General features: G+C 38.9%; 2 protein-coding genes across 3 annotated transcripts; one reads left to right on the forward strand and one right to left on the reverse strand.

Annotated features, from left to right (window-relative positions):
* Nucleotides 1-3,100: 3,100 nt before the first annotated feature.
* Nucleotides 3,101-5,121, forward strand: LOC128615408 (heme oxygenase). Its single transcript, XM_053637467.1, has 7 exons — nucleotides 3,101-3,182; nucleotides 3,382-3,436; nucleotides 3,516-3,627; nucleotides 3,747-3,962; nucleotides 4,069-4,341; nucleotides 4,496-4,583; nucleotides 4,673-5,121. The coding sequence occupies exons 2-7, from the start codon at nucleotides 3,384-3,386 to the stop codon at nucleotides 4,792-4,794; spliced, it is 864 nt and encodes a 287-aa protein (XP_053493442.1). The 5' UTR covers nucleotides 3,101-3,182; nucleotides 3,382-3,383; the 3' UTR covers nucleotides 4,795-5,121.
* Nucleotides 5,122-5,434: 313 nt separating this feature from the next.
* LOC128615406 (target of Myb1 membrane trafficking protein) lies at nucleotides 5,435-23,629 on the reverse strand. Of its 2 annotated transcripts, none has more exons than XM_053637466.1 (15): nucleotides 23,372-23,629; nucleotides 16,964-17,048; nucleotides 16,688-16,766; nucleotides 15,892-16,041; nucleotides 15,605-15,739; nucleotides 14,644-14,775; nucleotides 14,415-14,531; nucleotides 13,723-13,856; nucleotides 13,256-13,298; nucleotides 12,943-13,057; nucleotides 12,754-12,829; nucleotides 12,316-12,391; nucleotides 10,188-10,247; nucleotides 7,641-7,683; nucleotides 5,435-7,550 (listed from the first exon to the last, which is right to left on the reverse strand). In XM_053637466.1, the coding sequence occupies exons 1-15, from the start codon at nucleotides 23,421-23,423 to the stop codon at nucleotides 7,411-7,413; spliced, it is 1,437 nt and encodes a 478-aa protein (XP_053493441.1). In that variant the 5' UTR covers nucleotides 23,424-23,629; the 3' UTR covers nucleotides 5,435-7,410. The 2 variants fall into 2 exon arrangements, with proteins under 2 accessions (XP_053493441.1, XP_053493440.1); XM_053637465.1 differs by having other exon boundaries at nucleotides 12,943-13,060.
* Between the last annotated feature and the right edge of the window lie 1,956 nt (nucleotides 23,630-25,585).

Raw genomic sequence — 25,585 nt, forward strand, 5'->3', positions numbered from 1 at the left:
GGGTCCAGGGTGTACCCCGCTTTGTGCCCAATGCTCCCTGAAAAGGAGTAAGCGGTAGAAGCGGATGGACCAACTTGCCTATATTTGGGACATTCACACATACACTTTAACTGTGGGTGAAGTCACACAAGCAGATCTGCAATCCAATAAGCAGCTACAAACACCTAATCCTGTTGTTACCCAGATGAGGATGGGTTCCCTTCTGAGTCGGGTTCCTCTCAAGGTTTCTTCCTCTTAAAACATCTTAGGGAGTTTTTCCTTGCCACCGTCGCCACTCAGTGGCTTGCTCAGTTGGGATAAATTCGCACCTTTAATATCTGTATACCATGTTGATATTTCTGTAAAGCTGCTTTGAGACAATGTCTATTGTAAAAAGCGCTATACAAATAAAATTGAATTGAATTGAATTAATCCAAAAACTGTATATTAAAAAAAAAAAAAAAAAAAGTTAATTCATAGAGAATTCATGGGAATATTAGGAATAGGAATATTAGGAAAATCTATATCAAAATCACAGAAAGATCATGCACACAAAAACACTAGGAGGCTTAAAATTGCCTGGCAAGACTAGAACTCGGGTGGTTAAATCTGAATTTCTGTTTACATGACAGAACCCTGCCCAGTTATCCAAATTATCCAAGGACCAGGTACTAACCTTGGGTGTGAGAACAGGAATGTCAAGACAGCCTCAGAGAAAGTTATCAGTTAAAAAACTATATGTTCCACTTGAGCACACCCTTTCCAGTCAAGAAGATTGGAGGCTCGAGGCACACCAATCATGACCTGAATGTGACCTGGACTTCTTGTCCTTCCATGACACCCTGTAGGATCTTCCAGGGAGGTGCGCCTCAAGGCATCTGAGTGCAGTTCATGTGATGGCACACTGGGTTGGCGAGGGTGGTCAGGACAATCCCCTGTTTTACCAGCAGATAGAGCCAGTAGTCTCAGCACTGAAGAATTTCTGTCAGCTCTTACAAACACACTTAAATCCTCTTGCTCAACAGCAGTCTTTATCCAAAGAAAGAAAGCATTTATTTGTTACATATAGAGTTCATTAAAGAACAATGAAACTCTTTGGGGTCAGCCATGATATGGCACCCTTTGGGCAGAGAGGGTTAAAGGCCTTGTTCAAGGGACCGACAAATGGCAGATTGGCAGGACCAGGTCCTAGCCTTGGGTGTGAAAACAGGAACATCAAGACAGCCTCAGAGAAAGTCATCAGTTAAAAAACTACACATTCCACTTGAGCACACCCTTTCCAGTCAAGAAGATTGGAGGCTCGAGGCACACCAGGACTTCTTGTGCTTCCATGACACCCTGTAGGATCTTCCAGGGAGGTGCGCCTCAAGGCATCTGAGTGCGAGGGAGGTCAGGACAATCCCCTGTTTTAAAAGCAGATAGAGCCAGTAGTCTCAGATCTAAAGAATTTCTGTCAGCTCTTACAAACACACTTACATCCTCTTGCTCAACAGCAGTGTTTATCCAAAGAAAGAAAGCTTTTATTTGTTACATGTACAGTGAAACCCTGGGGTCAGCCATGATATAGTACCCTTGGAGCAGAGAGGGCTTGCTCAAGGGACCAACAAATCGTAGATTGGAGGTGCTTTGGAGGTACTTGAACCCCCAGCCTTCTGATCAGTAACGCATGGCCTTAACCACTGAGCCACCACTGGTCTGGTCAGCATTGCAGTGGATCAGTAGTCTAACATGGAAACACTGATCGCAAGGCAAGAGTACATGTGAGATTGCAGGGCACCATGCACACATACATTCATACCTAGGGGTAATTTAACATAGCCAATCCACACACAGGAAGGGTTTTGGGAGATGGGAGGAAACAATGAGAACCAAGGGAGAACATGTGAAACAGCCTAGACAGTAACCTGAGCTCAGGAACAAACCGAGGACCTTGTAGATGTGAGGCAGCAACGCAACCTGCCCTTATGTAAATTACTGAAATTCAAAACTCAAAATGATAGCACCCCTTATGGACACTATAATAACACCAATGTTCATAGTTATAACATAAAAATCATTATGTCAAATGGTTCCCCAAAAGCATTGCATGTTAACCTTAAACATATCATGTCTTGGACCAGTTAGCTTGTTAAGAATTAATGTTTGAATGCAAGCTTTACATTATATACAAATTCCCTAACAACAGGACTATGCACTTTTCCCCAGTGTATCAATATGAGTAAGCAATTTAGGTCCTGTGACTGAACTAAAAGTCATGACTTCAGGGAACACAATGCCCTAAGTCATGGTTGGTTCTGATCCCTCCCTCTCTCTTCACACTGCCTATTTACTCTCAGCTTGAGGAATGTTGTGTTCTCTGGACACTTCCTGGTTTAAGCACAATGCCATGTCATGGTTATCTGTAAGACCGCCCTCTGTCTTTATTCTGCTGGCCTGAGTGCTGCCTCCTGTTTCTCACAGCTTGGAAGCAAAAGAGCGATTACTCTTCTACAAATGCATGTCAATGAAAGTGAGCTTCTCAGCATGCTAGGACCAATTGGAGAAACTTTTCATTGACTCCACTCACTGTGCTATTTATATTTAAATCACCATAAACCTGCAAAGCTCTTCTTACTTTACCAGCAAAGTAAAAAGTTCATCCATACAAACTATTACAGCAAATTATTGTAAGAATTTGTCCAATCATTTCATTTTTAAACCACAGAGCTGCTGAATTAGTAATCTGTACCAGCAGCTCTGACATCTAATCCTGGCTGTAATTTAAATCACAGGTTTTATTAAAGCTTTCATTCCAATGTTATCATTACTTTGGCAAATAATTGTTGTATATAAGGTTGCATCACACCCTTCTTGATTATTTTTCTATAACAGTACGTCCCCAAGCGTTTTACTGCTTACTTATCAAAAGTCTCGAATGATTTTGTTATGATTTTGTGTTGATATCCAATCAAAACTTTTGTCCAGAAAATATTGCAACACAGCTGCTATGAAGAGTACAGCTTTTTGCGAAATTAGCCAGGACCTACGTCATCTACATACAGTACCTGCGCAATCTTGGAACTTATTATTTACTGGCAATGAGAGAGAGAGTGAGAGAGTGAGTATAAAAGCAGGAACATCAAGGACTACTCCACAACTAAAGCAGATCTGGTCTCAGGAAGAGGACAGCTGACCTGAAAAACTTCACTGAGCCCGAACATTGAGTAAGTAAACAGGAATTTCAGTAATTACTTTTTAACCTGATTTTAAAAATCAACTCTTAGAAAGACTAACTTCCCTTATGAATCATTCCCATGCTTTTCCACTGTTTTTTTGTTTTGCACAGGTTATATACTTCTGCTGTTCTCTTCAATACAAAAGAAGTTATGGTCACTAATTGTCTTTTTTTTTCCCCCCTCACAGAAATGGAAGTGGTTAAGCAGAAAGTACAAACAGAGAAGGCCCAGATTACAGACTGGTAAATAAAACGATAGACAACTAGAGGTTACATAGAGGTTTATACTGATGATTACATGAAGCTGTATCTCTCTCTACAGTGATCTGTCTGAGAAGATAAAGACTGTGACTAAGGAAAGTCACGTCCGAGCCAATAACACAGAGCTGATGCAAGCCTTCCAGAGGGGAAACATCACTCTGATTCAGTATAAGGTGAGTCATAATGTTCAAAATGATCTCCATCTGTGTTTAAAATCAGATCCTGAAGTTTCATCTTTTTGGACTGCTTAAATATAAATTGTTTTTAATAAGTACTCAATTTCTTTCCTCAGCTCCTGTTGTGCTCCTTGTATAAGATCTACGAAGCTCTGGAAGAGGAACTGGACAGGAACGCCTCTCACGACAGCGTCGCACCAATTTACTTCCCTCAGGAACTGGCCAGGACAGAGACGCTCATGAAAGATCTGGAGCACTTTTATGGTCAGGACTGGAGAGAGAAGTTGTTCATACCGGCCTCTACATTGAGATACACTCAGAGATTGAGAGAGGTACTACAAAACTACAAGTAACATTTTAAAAGCACACCTACAGTCTACAATTATAGATCTCAATCCCAGTGCTCTATGAAACCCCCGGATTTCTCTCCTCTCTCAGATTGGTAGCGAGCATCCTGAATACCTCGTGGCTCACGCTTACACTCGCTACTTAGGTGACCTGTCAGGTGGCCAGGTGCTGAGCCGTGTTCCCCAAAGGTCTTTAGGACTGAAGAACGGAGAGGGCTTGGCGTTCTTCACGTTTCCCGCTGTCAGCAGCCCGAATCTGTTCAAGCAGCTGTACAGAAGCAGGATGAACAGCATCGAGCTGACGGAGACACAGAGAGAGGGAGTGCTGGAGGAAGCCATCAGAGCCTTCGAGTTCAACATCCAGGTTAGAAAATGTCTTCACAAAGATTCACTTTAAGATTATAGTACATTTTGTTAGATCCTTTAAGAAAAGCTGTTTATATGATTCAACTTTTTATATGATTATGAATCAAGACTACATAACATGCATGTGTGTGTATGTGTGGGTTGCTTTCCAGGTGTTTGATGAACTCCAGAACTTGGTGAACATCTCAGAGAAGAATGAGTTGAGGCAGAGACATAAAGAACACAACCTCAAGACTCCAGGTAAAACAAACACAAACACAAGCTGCACAAATCCAGCAATCTTTATCTTATCCAGCATGTTAACGCCTTGACTGTCTCTCTTTCCTCAGATGTCAGAGTGAGCCAGAGCTCAGCGCCATCCTCCTCACTGACGTCTCCGTCTCAGCTGCTCAGGATGCTGCTCGGAGTGTGTTTAGCTTTGGCAGTCGGAATGGGAATGTATGCATTTTAAATCGAGTGACTGTATTACGTGTTTTTATTTATTTATTCAACTCAGCCAGTTCAACTCACTTTGTATAATGCACCAGATATTAGTGATTAGTGCTAATTTTCTTTCTCTAAGCTGTTAGTGGGTGTACCTTATAGTTTGTCTTTCTTTAAATCATGGTGAGAAACCAGAAACACAGAGTAAGGTTTAAAATGAGCCCGGGTTACTACATTATGTAACAAAGTAGGACAGAAAGCCGTTAAAGTTCTTTCCCACCCCTGTACTTCCTGTAAATACCTGGAAGACATAACTTCCAAACAAAATAAAAAATAATAAATAAAAGGAGTTCTATGTGACTGCTTAATATTACTTAATATGCTGCAAAGATACAAGTCATTCATTTCTCCTGTCAAGAAAGCGACTCCTGTAATAAATGGCATCAGGATTTTCTAACTCTGGTGCAAAAACAGTCAGAAGTCAAACAGCACTTGACCCAGCATCAAGAATATTTAGTAACAGAAACCGTCGGAGATGCCCTCATCATCACTGTTTTGTGTTTGAAGGTTGGTAATGGAAACCATTTACTGAGCCACCAAATAAGAGCATCCTGGTTTCTCTGTAATCTCTACATTCCTACAGTTTAAACAAAATAAAAAGTCAAATGTACAGACAAGCACAACATCTTTTTAATTTACCAAACATCAATCACAATATTACCTTAGATCGTGGTCATATTAATATTCATTTAGAATCCATCACAGATGTACAATAAATTAAACTTAAGAGTTTGACAGTACAACACAATACAACAGTCCTGTAATCTACAGGTTATTCATTCAAATTCAACTATTTCAAACAGAAGTACATCGCAGTGTCACTCATCATATAGTTATTTTTCAACACCTCATAGCCCAGAGAGCTGAATTGTAATCACAGTAAGGCAGTTTAGTGAAGTGATAGCCAGTACGTAAGACTGACTTAGAGCGATCAGAACAAGACAAGACACAGCATAAGGGAGTGAGCGCTTTAGCAGTGCAACAGAATTAACAGTAACAACTGTATTATTAGACATGGAATGAAAAATTATGAAAAGCCCTAAAATTAAATTTGGCAACTCGCACAAAATATTACACCCTCTTACACACAAACACCATCATGTTAAAAATTAAAAGCTTCCCACAATATGAAACCTCTTAAACACACCGTCAAACTATCATTTTGGTTTGATAGTGTGTGTAAGAGAATATGTGTATGTGTGAGAGAGTGCGTAATGGTCATGGTTTCTGGCTCACTGTCTCGTCATTGAAATTTTCAGATTCCCCTATCCGCTTGACAATGTGTCAAAGAGTGCGAGTGCGAGTGTGTGAGTGTGTGTGTGAGACAGTATGATAGTTTTTGAGAAGTTAGAATTATAGCCTAAAGGGCATCTCACAGAAAATCTAGGAACCTGTGATTTGTCTAACAGCAATCAACTTTCACTAGCTTCCGATTGGGGCTTTATACTAAATAATATTTTATAGATATTCTACAGCTAGACAGCTCTATCTGCTAATTAATAAACCCACAATCTAGGACATTAGCTAATATCTAGGATATTAGCTATAAGCTATATAGCATGCAGTTTAGTAATTTAGTAATAGTAAATAAATAAAAACATTAAACTGATTAACCAGGTTGGAAATCCTTTTAATTATCTGATATAGTGAACTGTTGAATCCGATTACTTTCAAATTTGGAATATTTGCATCCGTTCTTTTGTGTATGGCATGGGCTGATGTTGCAAAGGACAAATCAATTAACCTGCTGAAAACCCCCCCCAGAACAACAGAAACCATCACCGAAATTCAAATGGTTTCCACTACAAATACCATTACAAACCATCAGCTATCCATTACAACCATTACCATTATTGGTCCTTCATGGTATCCACTAGAAGGGAGAACACCAATAGAAGGCAACAAATTACCAGTAGAGAACCACAGGGACCATTACAGTTTCCATTAAAACCAATACAACTCCCATTATAACCATTACATGCTCTATGAGGGTTTCTATTGTGTTTTTTTTTTTCCTTTTGTCTAACATGTACATTGGATGAATATATAATTTGTTGGAAAAGACACAACTGAAAACTTGTTTTTTTAAAAATAAAATAAAATAATCACCTAATGCAAGCTACATATTACGAGGTACTTCTTGTTGTTATAACATTGACACTAAATCATGCTCTTTGCATATGCACACGTTTTCTTCAGATTACATGCAACCTATGTAAACGAAGATTGCGGAATTTAGGCTATCGTGTACATTCTTCTGGGAATGCATAATCGGAAATAATTCATTTGAGTGACAAAAATCTCTACATGTAAACAGCCACTGCTGGTTAGTTAGTGTGGGGGAATTGTGCATTTAAATACAGTAAAGCTTACACAAAACATTTTGACCTTTTCTTCAATGGCTTTCTTACAATTAATCTTTTAGTCATTGGATGAAATGATCAAAATGTTCAATGAAAAGGCACGGTACACACAGCAGTTCTGTACAAAAAGCTAAAAAGGCAGTTAGGTGAAAATGGCCACTTCTAAGCAGTGCATTTTGTGCTACCTGTGTCTCTGTGCTTCCTCCATTAACCTGAGTGTGTTAGAGGGTGAATAGTTGATCCTGACTGCTCTCCTGTTTCTGTGCTGATTGTCGAGGGTTCGCAGGAGTCGTGGAGCTTCTCTGCACAGTAGGGAGGTGTTCCACTGCTTTCGCCCTCTGTGCTAAAAACTTGTCAAACTCTGTCAGGAAGAGACCAAGATCCGGTTATGATGTGCGTGTTAGCGAAAGAGAGCGCTAGAGAACGAGAGAAAGAGAGCGCGAGAGCTCACCTTCACTGGTAACACCATCTTCTCCATCATCATAATCATCATACTGAAGAAAAGGGGAAAAAAAGGGAAAATTTTATATTGTCATTTAGAACAGCACCAAAGGTTGGAAACAATTTAACGATCGTTATAAGATCTCAAGAAATCCCTTTTTAAAGATTTAACCACTGTTTCTTGTAAGTGAACAGCCCATGCTTATGCTTAATGCTTTAAAAACGTGTATTTTCAAATTACGGATGGAACTGAAAAAGAATACGTTATTCGGAATGAACAGATTGTGTTTTTAAATCAGATGTAAATCAGAGGAAACTTTTTCCTTTTTTAAATAGAGAGGGCATCTGGTTCATAGGGCATCTGGTTAAGACTAGACTGGGATCCTGGAGAACTCAACAAAAAAGTCACACAAGCAGGAGGTTTTTAATCTTTGTACAGGCATAAGCGGGCAGTCCGATATGAAGCTCGCAGGACAGATCACGTTCGTGACACTGTGGTAATGCACTTATGGCGCTTTTCCACCGCACGGTATAGTTCGACTCGACTGCTCGCTTTTTGGGGGCTTTCCACTGTGGATAGTACCTGGTACTTTTTTGAGTACCACCTCATTTGAGGATCCGAGCGAGCCGAGCCGATACCAAACGTGAGCCACGCACTGAGGGAGTAGGGAATTCTCCTTAACGAGTGGTTCTGTATTGTGCCTGAATAAATTCGTCATTTAATACATACTTTGCGTATGGTAATATACTATCAATTGAAAATGATGAATCTCATAATAAAATTACAACAAAGGTTTCTGTCTTAGATTTTTACATCTCGCTTGTTACTGATTTCCAAACTGACGTTTATCGAAGTCACTCCTGTCACGACTGAATCTAACTTCGTCATATCGAGCGCTACGTAGGGTCTAGAACGCCGTTATTTTACATCCTTAATAGGGTCCGTGTTCAGTGAGCAGGAAAGGGATTTGGAATACGGCCTGACCGTGTATCTGTACAGGGCTTCAATAATACAGCATTATTCCTGCGTGAAGGCGAGTGGAAAACGGCTCCCACGTTGAGGCAGCACTAAACTGCAGTGGAAAAGCAAGCTCAGAAAAGTAAAGCGAGTCCAGTTGTGCCGTACCATGCAGTGAAAGAGTGGTTTGACGGCATCAATTGTAAGGGTCATGATGGTTGAAATTAGGCTACTAGTAGTTTGATTATATTTTAGAACTAAATTCTAACTAACGAACTAAAACATCACAGGAATGCACAAACAAATACAATACTTGTGTAAGCGGATTTTTTAAAAAAAAACAACAGTCCTGCACACATCTCTAGACCAAGTTTGAACTGGAGTGATGTAGCTGAAGTTGAGGAACTCTCACAGCCAGAATTCACACAACAAATCTTTCCGATTTATGCCACGCCCACTTCGGGTTTAAATACAAATACAGGGAGAGTCACTGTGTTACAGCCCCATTACAAATGTAATGATCACACTGATCTGATGCTTGACTGAAGGCATTTACAACAATCCCATGTATTATTGTTACTCACATCAGACATTTTGTGTGTTTATGAACATAATCTATGATATTAAGTTCTTCTTCAGCTTGCATTCATTTTTAGGATCTCCAGATGGTGCCAACACACTAATATAGTCTTCTTTGATTCTTCTTCTCTCGCTTTTCCAGGAGGTCTATAGATTTATGGTTGTGAAGATTATATTTACAGCAGAAAGATTGATGACCACAGGTATGCTCTAATCTACATTAGGAACACAGCCAAGAGCAGTGGAGGCCCTGTCTTACAGTGCAAAAGTTTGAATTCCCCGTGGTTTTTCTGACTTGGGTAAAGAAATTTCAGAATTTCAAAGTGTTAAAATAAATAATAATAATTAAATGGGGGTGAATCCTGCAACAAGGCAAAATATCAACTACAACAAAATATTTTTTGAAAAGGTTTACCAGTGCCCTCTGGTTTGATTTAAAGAAGGTGACGTTTGACATCTACCAGATTTACATCGATTTAAAAAAAAAAGAATAGGTCAAGATTTGGCCAGCAATCTGTCACAGTTAGTACGGCTATGCCGGGTGTGTTAGGGATTAAGAGTCAGAACCAAAAGTGTTCCAGAGGATACAAAACGAGTTGGAGGCAGTTATTTATCTTCATTTTCCCTAAGGGTATGCAAACTTTTGCACTTATTTTGTGCCTTAGGTTAAAGTTTACCTGCCACCCCAATCCGACTGTACAGGAGTGACTCAGACCAGTTTGGGTTTGTTTAGGTGTCTCCCCCCATTTTTCACTTTAAAATGTGTTGTTTGCTTCAATTCATGTCAATCTTTATTTCGTTTTTATTTCATACAATCCGACTGTAGGCAGGTCTCTGGCATGTGATTTCCAAATATTAAATTAATTCTCTTTGACAAGAGTTCAGTCTGCTATGGCGCCAGCACATGCAAATTTCCAAAGTTCAAGAGATTGCCAGTGGTGCATAAAGGTCAAAGATAAACTGCATGGATCCGCTTAGAGTGTAATTCATGCAAGTAAGAAAAACAAGGTCCAGAATTACCGTTTCTGAAGACAACCACTGCTCAATGTCATCCATAGCAGTACTCTGTGGTGCTGGTACCTGGGGGGGAAAAAACCCAAACACAATAATATAATGAGATGTCTTGACAAAATGTGTTATTTATGATATGTTGCAATAGTGTTTATATGAACAATCATGATTTAATCAATTATAGATCAGTAAAATGAACACTAAGAACTGTGCAAGTCTTGATTTTCTGACAACCATTGACAAACATTTCATGCAAATCGCTAATGACACACTGTTCACTGATTCATCACCACTCTGCCAAGCAAGCAGGGAAACAATCACGCCTCATCATTGTATGAAGGATCAGTCTGTGAAATCTCTCTCCTTTCTGATGTAATATCTCTAGCCCTGTAGCTAGTCTGTGTTTCGATGAGCTGCCTGCAGCTCAAGAATTTACATAAATGCATGTGATTGGCTGAAAAACCGGATGTGCTGTAGTCCAGCTGGCTCATGTAATACAGTTTCAACATATGGAGTTGATTTGGGCAACAGTGAAGGCTTGTCATTATTTTCAGTGCAGTTGTGATTTTTTTTAAATCTACATTAAGATTCTTCAAGTTTAGGAGGCATTATTATTACGTAATAATTGATTCCATTTCTTCAATACTTTATTTCTACCAATGATCCGTGTATTGTTTTGAGAGAGCGCAGGATCAATCGCAGAAGATGGATAGAGGAGTATACTATACAGTATAGTGTACACTCTATATAACCAAAGGTATGTGGAGATCTGGCCATCACAATCATGTGCTTCTTAAACATCCCATTTCAGATTTAGTCCCCCTGTGAGGTTAATAATAACCTCCACTCTTCTGGGAAGGCTTTCCACTAGATTTTGGAGCATGGCTGTGGGGATTTGTGTTCATTCAGCCATTAGTGAAGTCAGGTGAAGAGGCCTGGGGTGGAGTCAGCATTTCAGCTCATCCCAGAAGCGTTCAGTGTGCAGGCCACTCGAGTTCTACCACACCAGCTTTGGCAAACTGTGTCTTCATGTAGCTCGCTTTGTGGACAGTGGCACGGTCATGCTGGAATGGGTTTGGGCTCGACCCCTTAATTCCAGTGAATGGAAATAGTACTGCTACAGCATACAAAGACATTATGTACAATCATGTGCTTCCAACTTTGTGGCACCAGTTTGGGGAAGGACCACATGCAAATGTGATGGTCAGGTGTCCACAAACTTTTGGATATATAGCGTATATAGACAGCATGCATCCTAAAGCTTATCATCGCTGGAACCCACCAGTGTCTCACTGTATATCCACTGAGACTGACGACTCCAATCACCTGCCTCATCCTTCTTACACTCATGCTGGCACACACACAGACGCTGGGTTAGTATGTTAGTGTAGCACTAAAAAAAGCTGTTGGTTAGTCCATGAAGTAAGCATTAGAATAAACAAAAATCACTGGATCATTCATTGTTTTTATTATTCTAACTATTCTGAAATAAAGATCCATCCTCCTATACCCAAAAGCAGCATGCAGTACACGTGTGCTATATTTGCTCCATGATACAGTTTGAAAAATCAGTATACACAATACAGTTATTATAAAGCGTGTTTTGTCAAGTGCACAACTATGACACTGATTTGTAGAAATTCGCTTCTGTTACATAATGCAAGTAAAAATTTTCACAAAATAAGGCTGTGTTTTTGCCATTATCTAAGGCAGCAGCAGCTCCCAAATGATTGACTATCGTTTTGAATGAATGTCTCGACTCACTCCATTGGCTTTGTTTTCGGGCTAACCTTACAGCTGTCAGCTTTCAGAAATGCCTTTTTGACAAACGTCTGGGTTCGGCAGAATCGATTTCACACTTGTCTGATTGTTAGAAACATAACTGAGTAGGTATTGAGCACTTATTGCACCATGTATGGAAAGTCTCTTCTTATGAGATTATTACATCTAACCTGATGCTAAGGGATCTCAGATTATAGTATCGTTCGTCACCGATTTTCTTTCCCCCCGTTTTAACATGAAATTCTATGCACGCTGACTTTAAACATTCATCTCACATTTATGTGGAACAAAAAAAAAAGAGGAAAATAATATCATTAACACTGTATTTGTTAAAAATAGTTATATATACACTGACCCCTGCTGTGACCTGGAGCCGAGTGTCCAGCGCTTCTGCTAGCCCCTCTACTGCACCAGGATCCTCGTATCTAACACTGCACACACACATACACACACACACACACAAGCATGTGAGAATGCAGGTGCACCGACATACACACAAGCGCAAATCTTGATCTTAAAGAAATTCTTGAAGAAGCTTTAAATGCACCAAAGTCAAATCTGTTGAGTATGTTTAATTGATTCAGGAAGCCAAAAAATGTAAATGTGCTGCACAAAAGAGCTGCACTAAGTCTGAAGCATCGCAACACTACATTGTATTGTTTTTTTTTATCAAGTCTACTATGCTTGATTCAACTCATTGTCAAAGGATTCATCTTTATCTCGGAATGAGAGAATAGAAATTTACTACTAGGCTGGGATTGATAGCAGTGGGTGACTGTAGTTGAACGCTTACCTCTTTCTCTGCTCAGCCAGTGAACTTCCTCTCGTCTGAGCAAACATATCAAATTCTTCATCATCATCTCTTGCAGCTAGGAGAGAGACAGAGAGAATAATGAATACCGAAACAAAATTCTAAAAAAAAAATAATAATAATAATAAAAATGAAAACACCACAATGAATTCATGTACAGAACTCACAGACCTGCACTCTTTATGGGATTAGATGTAGGTTGGGTCACTGGCTCGCTGACAGGTGGAAGTAACGTCTGATTGGCTGGTGCTGAAACCGAGCTAAGGTCGATAAGGTTTCCTGCCATCTGCTTCAACATACAAAAAAAAATACCAACATCACAACAAAAAATTCGTAAACATACTACGTTAATTACTGTAAAAGCAATTGATGATCAATATAGTATTTAAGAATTTGTAAATATACCAAAGAAACGACAATTTTATGATGCGTTTAATAATAAATGCAGCATTAGAGAATTTGTAAGGTGAACTCTAAAATTTACTTGTTCTGTGGGTGTTCTTTGGACTGTGCTCAACCTTTCAAACCTTAAAAAAAAAAAAAAGGGTCATTACACAATGATGACAAGATTTTACTTTTATATATGTTCATCAAACACAAACGTAAACTATGTATGTGTGTCGTGAAAGTGATCTACACATTCAAGATGTATTCCTACAGTCACAATTATTCTGTGACACAATCTCAATCTGAGTTCTGTCAGCCACATAGTGCACTTTGTAAAGTACTAGGACATTACTTGAGATTTAAGCTTTGTGTGAAAGAGCTTGCACTGACAAACAGGATCGAGTAATGAAAATGAACCAGAAACACATTAAGAATAAGTGATGACTGTGCTAGCCATAACTGCAAGCAACACAATGGTCTCCTTTGGTTTTATTCCAATACAAGCTCCTAGTGTAACACTAAGATTTTCCTGCGTGGTTCAGTATAGTGTAAATTTGACAGTACCTCTCGTAGCGTATGAAAGCATTGTTAAGATCATCGTTGATAATGAGCAATTCTCCAATCAGCTCTTCCTCACACAGACTGGGGATCAGCTCCACTACTCGATTCTGCATGCTCTTACATACTGAATACAACTGCTACTCACATGTACGTGTGCACACAGCCATACACACACACATACACACACACACACAGAGGGAGAAAGAGAAAAAAGAGAGGCAGAAAGCCATCAGGTCTATGTCTGTTATAGAAACCATTTTTGAGTTTATCCCAGAAAGTAACAATAGAATGACTGTAGGGTGATGAGTAAGGCAGGGTCAGGGAACTCAAAGAGTAAAATCATGAGTCAGTAAGGGACTGAGAGGATGAGTGAGAGTGTGGGGGTAGAGGAGTGAAAAAGTGAGGGCATCAAGGCATAAAATAGTGATTTAGTAAGTCAGAAAGTGAATGAGGTGGTGAAGGGGTGATTAAGTGATGGAGTGAGTGCATGAGTGGCTGAGTGAGGGAGGTAGTTACTTTGTGAGGAATGAAAAAGTGAGATAAGAGGAGTGCTTACAAAGTATTTTTACTCTGAGAGTGACTTGTCTCAAGAGAGCGACTTGATGAGTGAGGGAGTGGTCAGGGATTGAGCTAGTGAGCTAGTGCATGAGTCAGATGTGAGAAAGTAAGTTAGTGATGCACAGAGCCAAACATACCTGCAGTAGCCCTGTATCTGCTGGTAAGCTCTCTCCTGGTCTGAGCTGGTTCAGCATCTCTGTCATTACCGTCAGGTTTCCCTTCACTAGGTCCAATTCTGCCCTTAGCTTCTGTTTCTGAGACACACACACACACACACACGCGCAATTCATTACAGTGCAAAAGCTGCAATCATTAACAACACAGATATAATTATAGCAAGAAGTAGGACACTATTTTTAGTTATACCTGTTCAGGTGAGATAGGTGCAGGTGCGCCGTTTGTCTGGGGAATATGTGACGCCTGTGTGCTTTCCACATTGGCCGTGTGCATTGTGGGTACTGCAGCAGGTGGGGCAGGTGTACTGTTTTCCGGAGTGCTCTGGGAGAGGCCACAAACCAGACAGATTTATCTTTCTCAATAAAACAGACCAAAGTACACAGCAGAGTTGTTCCAGATAGCTGGACTGGAAAATGTTTTTGTTTGTTTGTTCTACAAGCATATTAAGACTTACATCGTGTAACTGATTCGAGTTTTGAGATGAATTCTTTCAAAATGTTCTACTGATGTTTTCTAGATCTACCTACAATAACAGATTTAAAAAGGTATCTAATGTAACCTTTGACCCATAGGATGTTACAGGCACGTCGGCTGAAGCCAGGAACAAGCAAAAGTACGTTTGGAAAAGAAAAGAGACGAGATGTGCTGGAGAAATTAATGCGCAAAAGAACATTAACGTTGAAACGTATTGAGATGCTTGAGAATGGTGATGCAAAGTTGGAACTTGCTCAACAAAGTTGGAACTTGCTCAACTGACAACTCTGAAATACATTCAAACAAGGGGTGGGGATAACCACAAAAATACTTATGAAGACGTTTGCTGTCTACACCAGATTATAAATTCAGGCATTCATCTGAAGCTGTTTTATCCCTTACATATACGATTAGACCTAGAGGTAAGAGGAATTCTTTACGATAACACTATCCCAGTCTGACATTCCACCTGCTAGCAATGTTTATGGTTCATGAAAAGCCATAAATTTCCCCTGTTTTTATGACAACAAAGGTTGCTGTAACCTGCATTCCCTGTTTTCTAAGAATTTAAAAGTGCTCAGGATATCACACCGAAAGGTGCATTCTGCAAAAGCACAGTCCTGTGGAAGATTAAAGTCCAGGGAAATATAAACAGTCATACACCGTAGGGATTTACCCTGATTGGGGTGTGTATGGGCGACAGAGCATCCAGGTCAGTCATAGGAAACTCCAGGCCTCTCTTCTTCAGATCGTCGTACACACACACCACACCAGATAGTGATGGAACATTCCGGAAAGCATCAGCCCACGCCTAAGAAAGTCAAACACGGGGCAGAAAATACGACAGATTGAGAGATTTTGCAGAAATATCATTTATACTAATTCGAAATGATCCCATGTTTAATTCCCATAATCAGCCCAATAACAGTGCGCCTTTGTGTTGTGCTGAAATTCAGAACAAACCTGAATGAGGCTTAAGACTCGGTCGTGTAAGACCATGGGGGGATTGTTTTTGGGGAGAATGGTTCGGACCAGCACTCCTTCTACAAAGTCCCGGGTGCACACGTAGACGTGAAAACGATGGCCGCAGTTCTTCACGCACGTCTCGAGAACCTGGGCGACAACAACCAAAAAAATTTTTAAGCAGCATAGAAAACAGACTTTGTGAGGCTAAATTAGTAATGTACAGTATTTTGCTAAATATTAAATATTAATAGATGCAACACAAAATGTTTAAATGATAAAAATTGTTAAATACAAAATAATAGAATGAATTGCAATGTTAAAAACTGGAAACTTCATACTGAAATATCAGAAGTTCATCGTTTTATATAGTATTACTAACACATTCAACACAATATTTAATATAATCGATCATTTATTTAATATATTTGTTTGTAATATGTTTAATACAAAATATGATAATATACAAATTATTCTGATCATTTGGAAGCAAAACAGTTTAACTGAAGTTCACAATTTTATATGATATTAAACATGAGTAAACTTAATACAATGTTTCATTTAAAATAATATATTGAATATAATATAGAATGTTACAATTTTGTAAAACTGAAACGTTTAGAAATGTTAAAGCAGTTTAGAAACTGGTTTAACTGAAGTCCATCATTTTCAAATGAACAGAAGACATAAAATATCTGTAGTTGTTAAAGACTTTTTGAACAGAGGGGAAGAGAATGGGAAAAAAAAGTTTTAAAATAAATAAATAAATAAATAAAGATATAAATAAAAATCTTACTGTCAGTGCCAGCATGACCTCTCTGAAATTTTTATTTCCCACAATTCGCTTCTTTATGGCTTTCATTGCATCTTTGGGTCTGTAAGCACATGCATTAAAGGAGTGTAAATACGGTCATTTAACCACATTATTAAACACACAGAAGGAAATGATGAATACAAGTAAGATTCATTTTTTTTTTTACTTTGTCTTGCTAAAACAAATAAATGTGAACACTACCAAAGATTCAATAAGAAAAAGGAATGAACTGCAGTTCTGTAGCTGTTGGTGTCCTACCCTTCATCTGTCTCGTTGATGATGTCACAGATTTCCATGTTCATGCCCCAATTCTCGCTCTCTAGAGAGCCCCTAGTGGCTTTCTCTGCACAAACGCACAAACAACAACGGCCGTTGGACAAATCAGACGTACTGTGTTCCAATATTTATTAAACCAAAACACATTTATCATTTCGTTATGACTGACATCCGTTTAAATCAAAATAAACCTGAGCTTGCGAGCATGAAGCTTTCGAAACGTTAGAGCAGGACTGAGCAATTATTCACATGGAACTTTGCATAACGTGGTGGCAATATCCTTCATTCTGTCGATTAATTGTTTATTTGTTTAATTCATTAGTTATAGATTTAGAGTCTGATTTTGTGACCTCTAGCGAGTAGTGAAATATACTAAAATGAAGTATGTCAAAGAAAAGGCTGCTTTCTTACGATTTAAAAATACAAAATCAGGTACATTAAAGCTAATTTGTTCTTCAATCGACTGAATAATTGTTATGACAATACTGAAAAAAATATAAATAGGCTACAATTAACATTATAGCTCGTTTTGTGACATCCTAGATGAGAGACTTTTCACCAAACAAAAAAAAATTGGACTCATTAAACATTAAAAGAGGCAGAGAATTTTCTGGAAAATAACCAAATATTGACACAAGCAATATTAGATACCTCTCGCTCCACTGGTTGATGTGTGTAGATATGATGTGCTCTTGTATTTGAAAATATGTGGATATGTCTGTCTCAGCCTTTCTACTAATAACTTACCTAATAACTTCTTTACCCATTATGGGGTGTGGGTATGGTTGGTGGAGGGAGGTAATTAAAATGTATATAAAATATATTTATTTTGGATATTTTTTTGTTTTTATTATCTTCCATGTTATTTCAATAAAAATATGTTAATTATTCTTTTTTAAAGACAGAGAAACCACGAACAGATGGTAAAATTCCAGAGAAACACTCCTACGGTCACGTACTTCAGGCCTGCAGAAAGGGAGCCACTGATTGCGTCAGTACGCACTCCACTGAGCCAACCAGTCTACTTCTGAAGAATGTGGATGTCTCTGCTGCTAACAAATTTAGTCCTTTGCTACTCATTTATACTCCTACAAACATTCAACCACTCGTTCTTAAGATATTGCACTAACGCGGATCTCGAAAGAACGCACAGTTAAACCTGAAAACATATCAATTCCTTCAGAATTTCACAATTGTGCGATCGCAGAAACGAACACAAACTCTGCAATATTCCAAGGAGCTTGCAATTTTTCAAAATAACCACAGATTTGGGGAAAGACGTGTCATGTGATGTGATCACTATGCGCATTCTGTCAAAGAGCTCCTTTGATTCACGTGAGTCGAACATGAGTACAGCTAAAAGGTCTCATTTACCAACAAACATCACTGCGAAAGACCGTGCAAAACTATTCCATGCAAAAGCAATTTTGCCAATCCAAGAAATTTTTTTTTTTTAAAGTACAAAAATCTCTGCAGGTTGCATCGAAAAAAAATTTACAAATATTTTTTAAAAAGTCGCAGCAAAATCAAGCATTTTTGGGGGAGGACATACTCAAGGACATTTCTACAATACACAATGCCTATCATGAAATATAATTTAGCTAACAAACTGTTCACAAAACAGTAGCAAAACAAACAAACAAACAACCGTTGAGTTTGACAGGACTTTTTTAATGCCTACAAAGACCAAGAAGATTAAGGGTTTTTTTTTTTTAATTATGTAAAATCAACTGCATCCATGCAGTACCATTTAATTTGTAATTCTTATTCAAAATGCAACAACAAAAAAAATACATGAACATACCAATGATATCTCAGAACAGTGCATCGTGAAATCATTTATCGTGATATCGATATTATATCGGTACATCACCTAGCCCTAATACTATAGTGGTATTTATGCTCAGAAATCATTTGCTTAATAATGTGTAGCAAAATTATTTGGTGCATTATTTGGTACACCGTCCTCCACCCGGAAGTGTGACGGATATGAAAATAGCACACTCGTTGTGGAATTTTTATGTTATGTATTGAGGAAGCAGGATCAACCTGACAGCCGCTGACACAGTTTTTTTTTAAACAAATACGTTATTTGTATTCTCCTGGCAGCCAGTAAAATCTTGACTTAAGGACAGCTCCTTATCAGAGCTTTCAGTTTAACCAGTCCATGGCTTATTACTAGATGGATGAAGATGTTGGAAGTCTGTACGAGCACTCATGTGATTCAAACCATCATTCACACGAGTTCCTCCCAGACGAAACCTCTACTGTGTGGGTCTTTATAATTCACCAAGTCCCTCCTTCTCCCTCTCTCTCTCTCTCTCTCAGCATTTTCATGTGACTGTCAGCTGGCCATGCACACGTTCTCCCTGAGCAACTCCAAGCATTTCTGACATCAACGTGAACATTGAGAAGGGTGTGTGAGAAACAGACTGAGGCTCACCTTAAATCTAATAGCAGTACTATTGGATATGGATATATACATCATTAATAGTACAAAACAGGGGTGTAGGAAGAGTTATATAGGTAACTCTATGTATAAGACTGTTTTGATAAACTACTGAAGGCTACAAGCGCATATATATATATATATATATATATATATACATCTCTGTATAATATATTTATATATATTTACATTTCAATGGAAAACATTGTGGGCAGGTAACAAACAAAAAATAGGCTATAGCCGCAGGAGCAAACGGGATTGGTCGAGCTTTCTACAGGAGGCGGATAGGGATTGGTCGAGAGATTCTACATCAATGGATAGGATTGGTCCACGAGCATGTGGGAGTGGGAGGGACTGTCCCATGCACACCTCTAATGTGCGCTCCGGATCTGAAAAGATATGAAGCTCTTCTCGGCGAGACAAATAAAGTGCTTATGCAAGAACAACCTTCAGCACAGGAGTGTTCAGAGTTCAGAAGAATGCGGTAATTTCCTACTGAACAAGTCCAAAATGAACATCCAACCTGTCACAAGCGACCAAAGAAATGCGGGGAAGTTAGAAATGATGGGTGGAAACACCTAGGAGTCAATATTTCACTCTCTCTTTAAAAAATCTAGGTATCAGCCAATTATCATAAATATCAAACAAAAATACCTAGATGCTTAAGGTAAATGGTGTACATTGAGAAAACGTCTGGGTTACGCATGTAACCTTGTTTCCTGAGAAGGAGGGAACACCCTCAGCGTGAAGCTCACACAACGTTGAGTTCCCTTTGAAAGGGAACAGGGTTACATGCCTAACCCAGAAGTTTTCACAATGTACACCATTGTTGTTTTCACAAAATCTAAAGACCTAAATATTTACCTAGTGTGCTTTCATCAGCTGAGAGGTGACCAAAAATGCCCTCTTTTCAGAGCATTCAAAAACACAGACTTTATTTAAATTGCAGAAAAGATTCATTTGAATAAACTCACTACTGACGCATGGCTGAAATTACCATACAGAACAAGCGAGTGCGGCACACGAGGTGCATTTAAATCCCTCAAATTGTCTGCTTGTATTGAGGTGAGGAAAACCTGCTGTAAGTCTGACAGACAGAGGAGCACTCAACTTGAATAATACAAAATGAAATGTCCAAAAACAAACAAGATATAGCACCTTTAAACAACACCCAATGATGATGAATTAGAAGTGACGTTATCTTCCTTATCTGTTAAATTTGTGTCAAATTACGTACAGGACGAGGTTACATTTGATTCTTGGTGCAGATTGAAACAGCACATAATGACACATGTATTCAAGGGTCAGAATATCTACAATGCAGTCAGTGTTGCACTGGATCCGGAGCCTATCCCACGAATGCTGGGTACAAGGTACGAATACACCTTGGATGAGACGCCAGTCCATTGTACGGCATTTTTACACACATACTCACACACTCATTCACAGCACGTGGCAATTCAGAGTCGCCAATCCACCCACTGGGATTTTTTTTTTTTTGGAGTTGGGAGGAAACTGGAGAACCAGGAGTAAGGCCTGCCATGGAAGGACATGTAAAACACTGCACAGACAGTAAACCGAGCTCAGGATTGAACAGGGGACCCTGAATGCTACCAGCAGCATGCTGCCCCAATGCTACTTAAATTGAATCACCATGAGCTAAATAAGATTCTTTACATCGGCATGAATTTCACTGACGTAACAGATGTATCAAAGAGGTGTTCTGAAGTCAGTGTGGAGGTGGCAAGGCTTTTTTTATTTTTAAGAGTGGTATCTACCACCCATGTGGCTGCGGCCTTGGGATGAAATGATAATTGACTTGCGAGCTGAAGCAGGTGTCCTAGACCTCCACATGACCAAAGCTACCTGTACTGTATCTGCACAAACATCAGAATCGGCCTACAGCACTGAATCGGTCCACGAGTGATAAGCGCAGACCAGTCCATATAGGATTTCATGCAGGGTTGGTTTTTTTTGGTGATTGTGCTGCAGCTTTTTTTGTTCCTTAAAAAAAATTGCAGAGTTTTTTTGTAGGGTGTTTTTTTTTGGCGGAATACTACTGGAATTGGTGAAATAGCAATCACATGAAATTGTCTTGCACAGTCTTTTGCAGTGATGTTTGTTGGTAAATGAGACATTTTAGCTGTACTCGTGTTCGAAGCACGTGAATCGAAGAGGGCTTTGACTGAATGCAGCTCAGGCTTAATTATCACTTCTATGCAGACTAAACTCAGATTTATATTCACTCGAAGCCTGGTCAAAATGCGGATGTTTCTTTTCTCTCACACTGTATTTCTGAGATAAAAATATGGCTGACCCAAATCTTTTTATGTCTTAATAGTGATAAGACTGAGGTTTTGCTTATTAGCGCTCCTCACCTGCGTTGTAAATTTGGTGCACTAATGTTAAATGTAGCCGGCTCTATTTTGGAGTTCCACACTAAATTATAAAATTTAGGAGTTATATTTGATTCAGGTTTGTGTTTTGACCCACACATGCAATATACTGTCAAGAATTCCTTTTTTCCATCTCAGAAATATCGCTAGACTTCGCCCTATGCTATCTTTTCCTGTGACTGAAAGGCTTATCAACACTTTTCTATTTTCTCGTATTGATTACTGCAATACACTTCTTGCTGGGTTTCCTAAAGCCACACTAAATAAATTGCAATGTGTGCAAAATTCTGCTGCTAGGATCCTGACTGGTGTCAGGAGAAATGAACACATCACTCCAATGCTGAAGTCCTTGCACTGGCTCCCGGTCAGGTTTCACAGTGATTTGGAAATCCTTATGTTCACACTTATGCAGGCACTGCATGTTCTGGCGCCTCGATATCGGTCTGATCTCTTAACTTTATATACTCCCAAGCATTACTTGCGCTCCTCTCAGGCTGGTGACACGGAAGCGATGTGTATGGGACAGAGCTTTCTCATCCTATGCTCCTACTCTTGAATACACTCCATGCTCATGTTAGAGACGCACAGAAGTTAAGCGCTTTTTTTAAATTATTTTTTAAAAAATCTAACCTAAAAACACTTTTGTTTTGTTTTGTTTTGTTTTGTTTTGAGGTTAGCTTTTTCTTGATGGTTTTAAGCATTTTATATTCAAGTCTGGGTTTTTTTTTTTCTTCCTGTTTGTTTTTTGTACGCTTTGTGTTTTTATCCGTGTATTTTTTATCGTGTAAAATGCCTTGAGAAGCTGTTTTAAAGGCGCTATATAAAAATAAAGTTTATTATTATTATTATTGGTCAGAAGGTGTTGATTAAATTCCTACAACGGCAGCTCTACAACAACGCAGCTTACACAGCGTGTTACATAAATGAATGAATGATGAAGTTTTCTCTGAGAATTCTGGAAGGAGTCTCCAGTGTCAGAGTTTTGTAACAGCCAGTGGTAGCTTTATTTGCAACACAGGAAAGTCTTCAAAATGGAGGACTTCTCAGTTTCTCAATAACATAACCAAGCTGTGTATGAGGGGGAGGGGGTGTCTTATTCCTCATAGAAACATGTACAAAATATCTATAGCAACCGTGTTTTCTGTTCCCTAATGATAAAAACACAGCTGGTGGGGCGGGGGTGGAAAGAGGGAGGGGAAAAAAAGACATGCAGACTTTTAAAAACTAAAGTAGCTTGACAGAGATTATTCTAGAATAAAGCACTTTAAATACACAGTCAGTAAGGCGTATCGTTACACTGGACTGCTAGCACAAGCTTTCACTTTGTCCACCCACACAAACGTCATAAAAATATAGACATTTGAAGGGAAATAAAACACACAACATGTACATATAGCTCTGTAAAGTCTAAAATGAAAGAGTCGTAAATGAGTAACAGAAACGCCAGCTTAGCTACATTCTTGCTAACCGTTTCTATTAACCGACAAATCAGTTGCAGGAAGTTAAATGTGTTTGTTTGTTTCTTTTAAATAATAATACACTCACGGATAAGCTGGCCAACCGGAGAGGAGAACGGACTCCCGATGAGAAAATCCATGTTTGTTTTTTTTTATTATTATTATTATTATTTTAATTCAGACTATCAGTTAACAATATTATACACATGCATAGATATTTCTTTTTTGTGTTCCGCAGTGTTATTTCTACTGGTCTGAACAGCGCTGGAGAAGAGAAGCAAAGCGAAGCGCGCACACGAGAACTGAAGCGTGAACGAGCGGTCACGTGAGAGAAAGCGCGCGCGACAGAGAGAGAGTGTGTGTGTGTGTGAGAGAGAGAGAGAGAGAGAGAGAGATGAGGAAGTAAAGCTCACACTGGAACCCAGAGGGCTCCATGCTACTATGTTACTTCGATTTTATACGGATACACTGTAAAATAAATAAATAAATAAATAAATAAATAAATAAAAGAGTAGATAACAGCTTCTTTACAGAAATTAATTTCTAGATCTTTACCACAAATCACTGACAAGAACACAATCCCTGCACTGTGTTCACCAGGCTCAAAAAGGAATCCATTTTATTTTGCCAAACACCGAATACTGGAATTTTTGCTAGTTACTACGTACTACGCTAAATAGACGCAATGAATTTTAGTTCTGCACACTATTATAGGTTACTAGGTAACCCTGAGAATAACTGGCATCCCATCCAAAGTGTGTTACCGCCTTATGCCCAGTGTTCCTGGGATAGGGTTTGGATCCACCACAACTCTGACCAGGATAAAGTGGTTACTGACAATGAATTAACTTTAGTAAATTATTAGAACGCCCTCCCAAGGATCTAAGTTCAAAGCCGATGGTTCCCCAATATATCCGAAGTGTAAAACCGATGTGGGTAGTCTCTGCTTTTGGTATTGTAGGAAAATAGAGAAGTTCTGGCAGGCTGTGGGACAAGAAATCACTAGTATTTTAACCATCCCTGTAGAATGTGATCCATGTTGCTTGGGATACAGGGTGGCTTTATTACAGATAAATATAAATGTGCAAGAAAATGTATTCTTTTAAACTGGATAACAGATAAAGCCCCTTCAATAACACTTCAGTGGGGGCACAGTGGCTTAGTGGTTAGTACGTTCACCTCACACCTCCAGAGTTGAGGGATGGATTCCCGCCATGGCCATGTGTGTACGGAGTTTGCATGTTCTCCCCATGCTTTGGTGGTTTCCTCCGGGTACTCCGGTTTCCTCCCCCAGTCCAAAGACATGATTGGCGCATCCATAGTGTGTGAATGTGTGCGTGATTGTGCCCTGTGATGGTGTCCCCCACTCCCTAGGATAGGCTCCAGATTCCCAGTGACTCAGTAAGGATAAGCGGTACAGAAAATGAATGGATAGATAACACCTCAGAAGGTCATACTTGAATATGTATCATTGGACTATTTAACCTGTATGTTATGTATTAAAGACGATGTATTTCGTAAAACACGGGAGTCTATTTTGTTATATATTGGATTAAGTATATCTACTATTCTTTGTCGTAGTAGGTTTTTGTAGTGCAGACTTGTGCTATACTTTTATAGTTTTCTATCTGTAAGTTATTTTTCTTTTCTTTCTTTCATTGCACTATGTAGTTCTTAAGTAACTGCCTGCATAATCGCTGTGTTGCTGTTTGTCTTGTTTATAAAGGTTGAAAATTTAATAAACATAATTTTTTAAAAAATCATTAGCATTGAATGTTAGTTAACCACATTTAGTGTTTTTGCTAATTCCATGCTAAAAAATTGTTGAAAGAACTGGACTTTCTCAAAGAGATTTGAATGGATAAATGCTTGTTCTGTTAGATTCAAGATTTAAAACATTATTTACAACAATTTTTTTTGTTCGATATTGTTAGAGGTTTCATTTTTAAGAGTTACAAGGAATACATGGCCCCAAGATACTGAACAACTCAACACGGCTTGGGGTGAGTACGTAACGATTTACAGTGCATACACAGAGTGATGTGGTTCCAGTTGAACAACATCACTGACAAACGTTGAACAGTAACTTATTGGTGTATGGGTGTAAGGGAAAATTATGCAAATTACAGTACTAAACTATTCCTTAGTGTGCTACTAGCAATGTATAAAATCTACACATGATTTCGTTTTGGCTTAGAATTAATTTAGAATAAACACCATACTGCAAATATAGATTGTTGCTAGGCCTACCATTTGTTAAATATCATTCAGTCAATCAAACGTGATAAATTGGAGGAAAAAA

This window comes from Ictalurus furcatus, chromosome 12 (genome assembly GCF_023375685.1).
Source record: "Ictalurus furcatus strain D&B chromosome 12, Billie_1.0, whole genome shotgun sequence".
NCBI lineage: Eukaryota > Metazoa > Chordata > Actinopteri > Siluriformes > Ictaluridae > Ictalurus > Ictalurus furcatus.

Coding starts and splice junctions, on each gene's coding strand:
- LOC128615408 (XM_053637467.1), top strand. CDS start 3,384: ATGGAAGTGGTTAAGCAGAAAGTACAAACAGAGAAGGCCCAGATTACA. Junction 3,628..3,746: donor TCACTCTGATTCAGTATAAG/GTGAGTCATAAT, acceptor TTCTTTCCTCAG/CTCCTGTTGTGCTCCTTGTA. Junction 4,342..4,495: donor CCTTCGAGTTCAACATCCAG/GTTAGAAAATGT, acceptor GTTGCTTTCCAG/GTGTTTGATGAACTCCAGAA.
- LOC128615406 (XM_053637465.1), bottom strand. CDS start 23,423: ATGGATTTTCTCATCGGGAGTCCGTTCTCCTCTCCGGTTGGCCAGCTT. Junction 16,767..16,963: donor ATCAACGAGACAGATGAAGG/GTAGGACACCAA, acceptor ATGTGCTTACAG/ACCCAAAGATGCAATGAAAG. Junction 10,248..12,315: donor GGCTCCAGGTCACAGCAGGG/GTCAGTGTATAT, acceptor TTTCCCCCCCAG/GTACCAGCACCACAGAGTAC.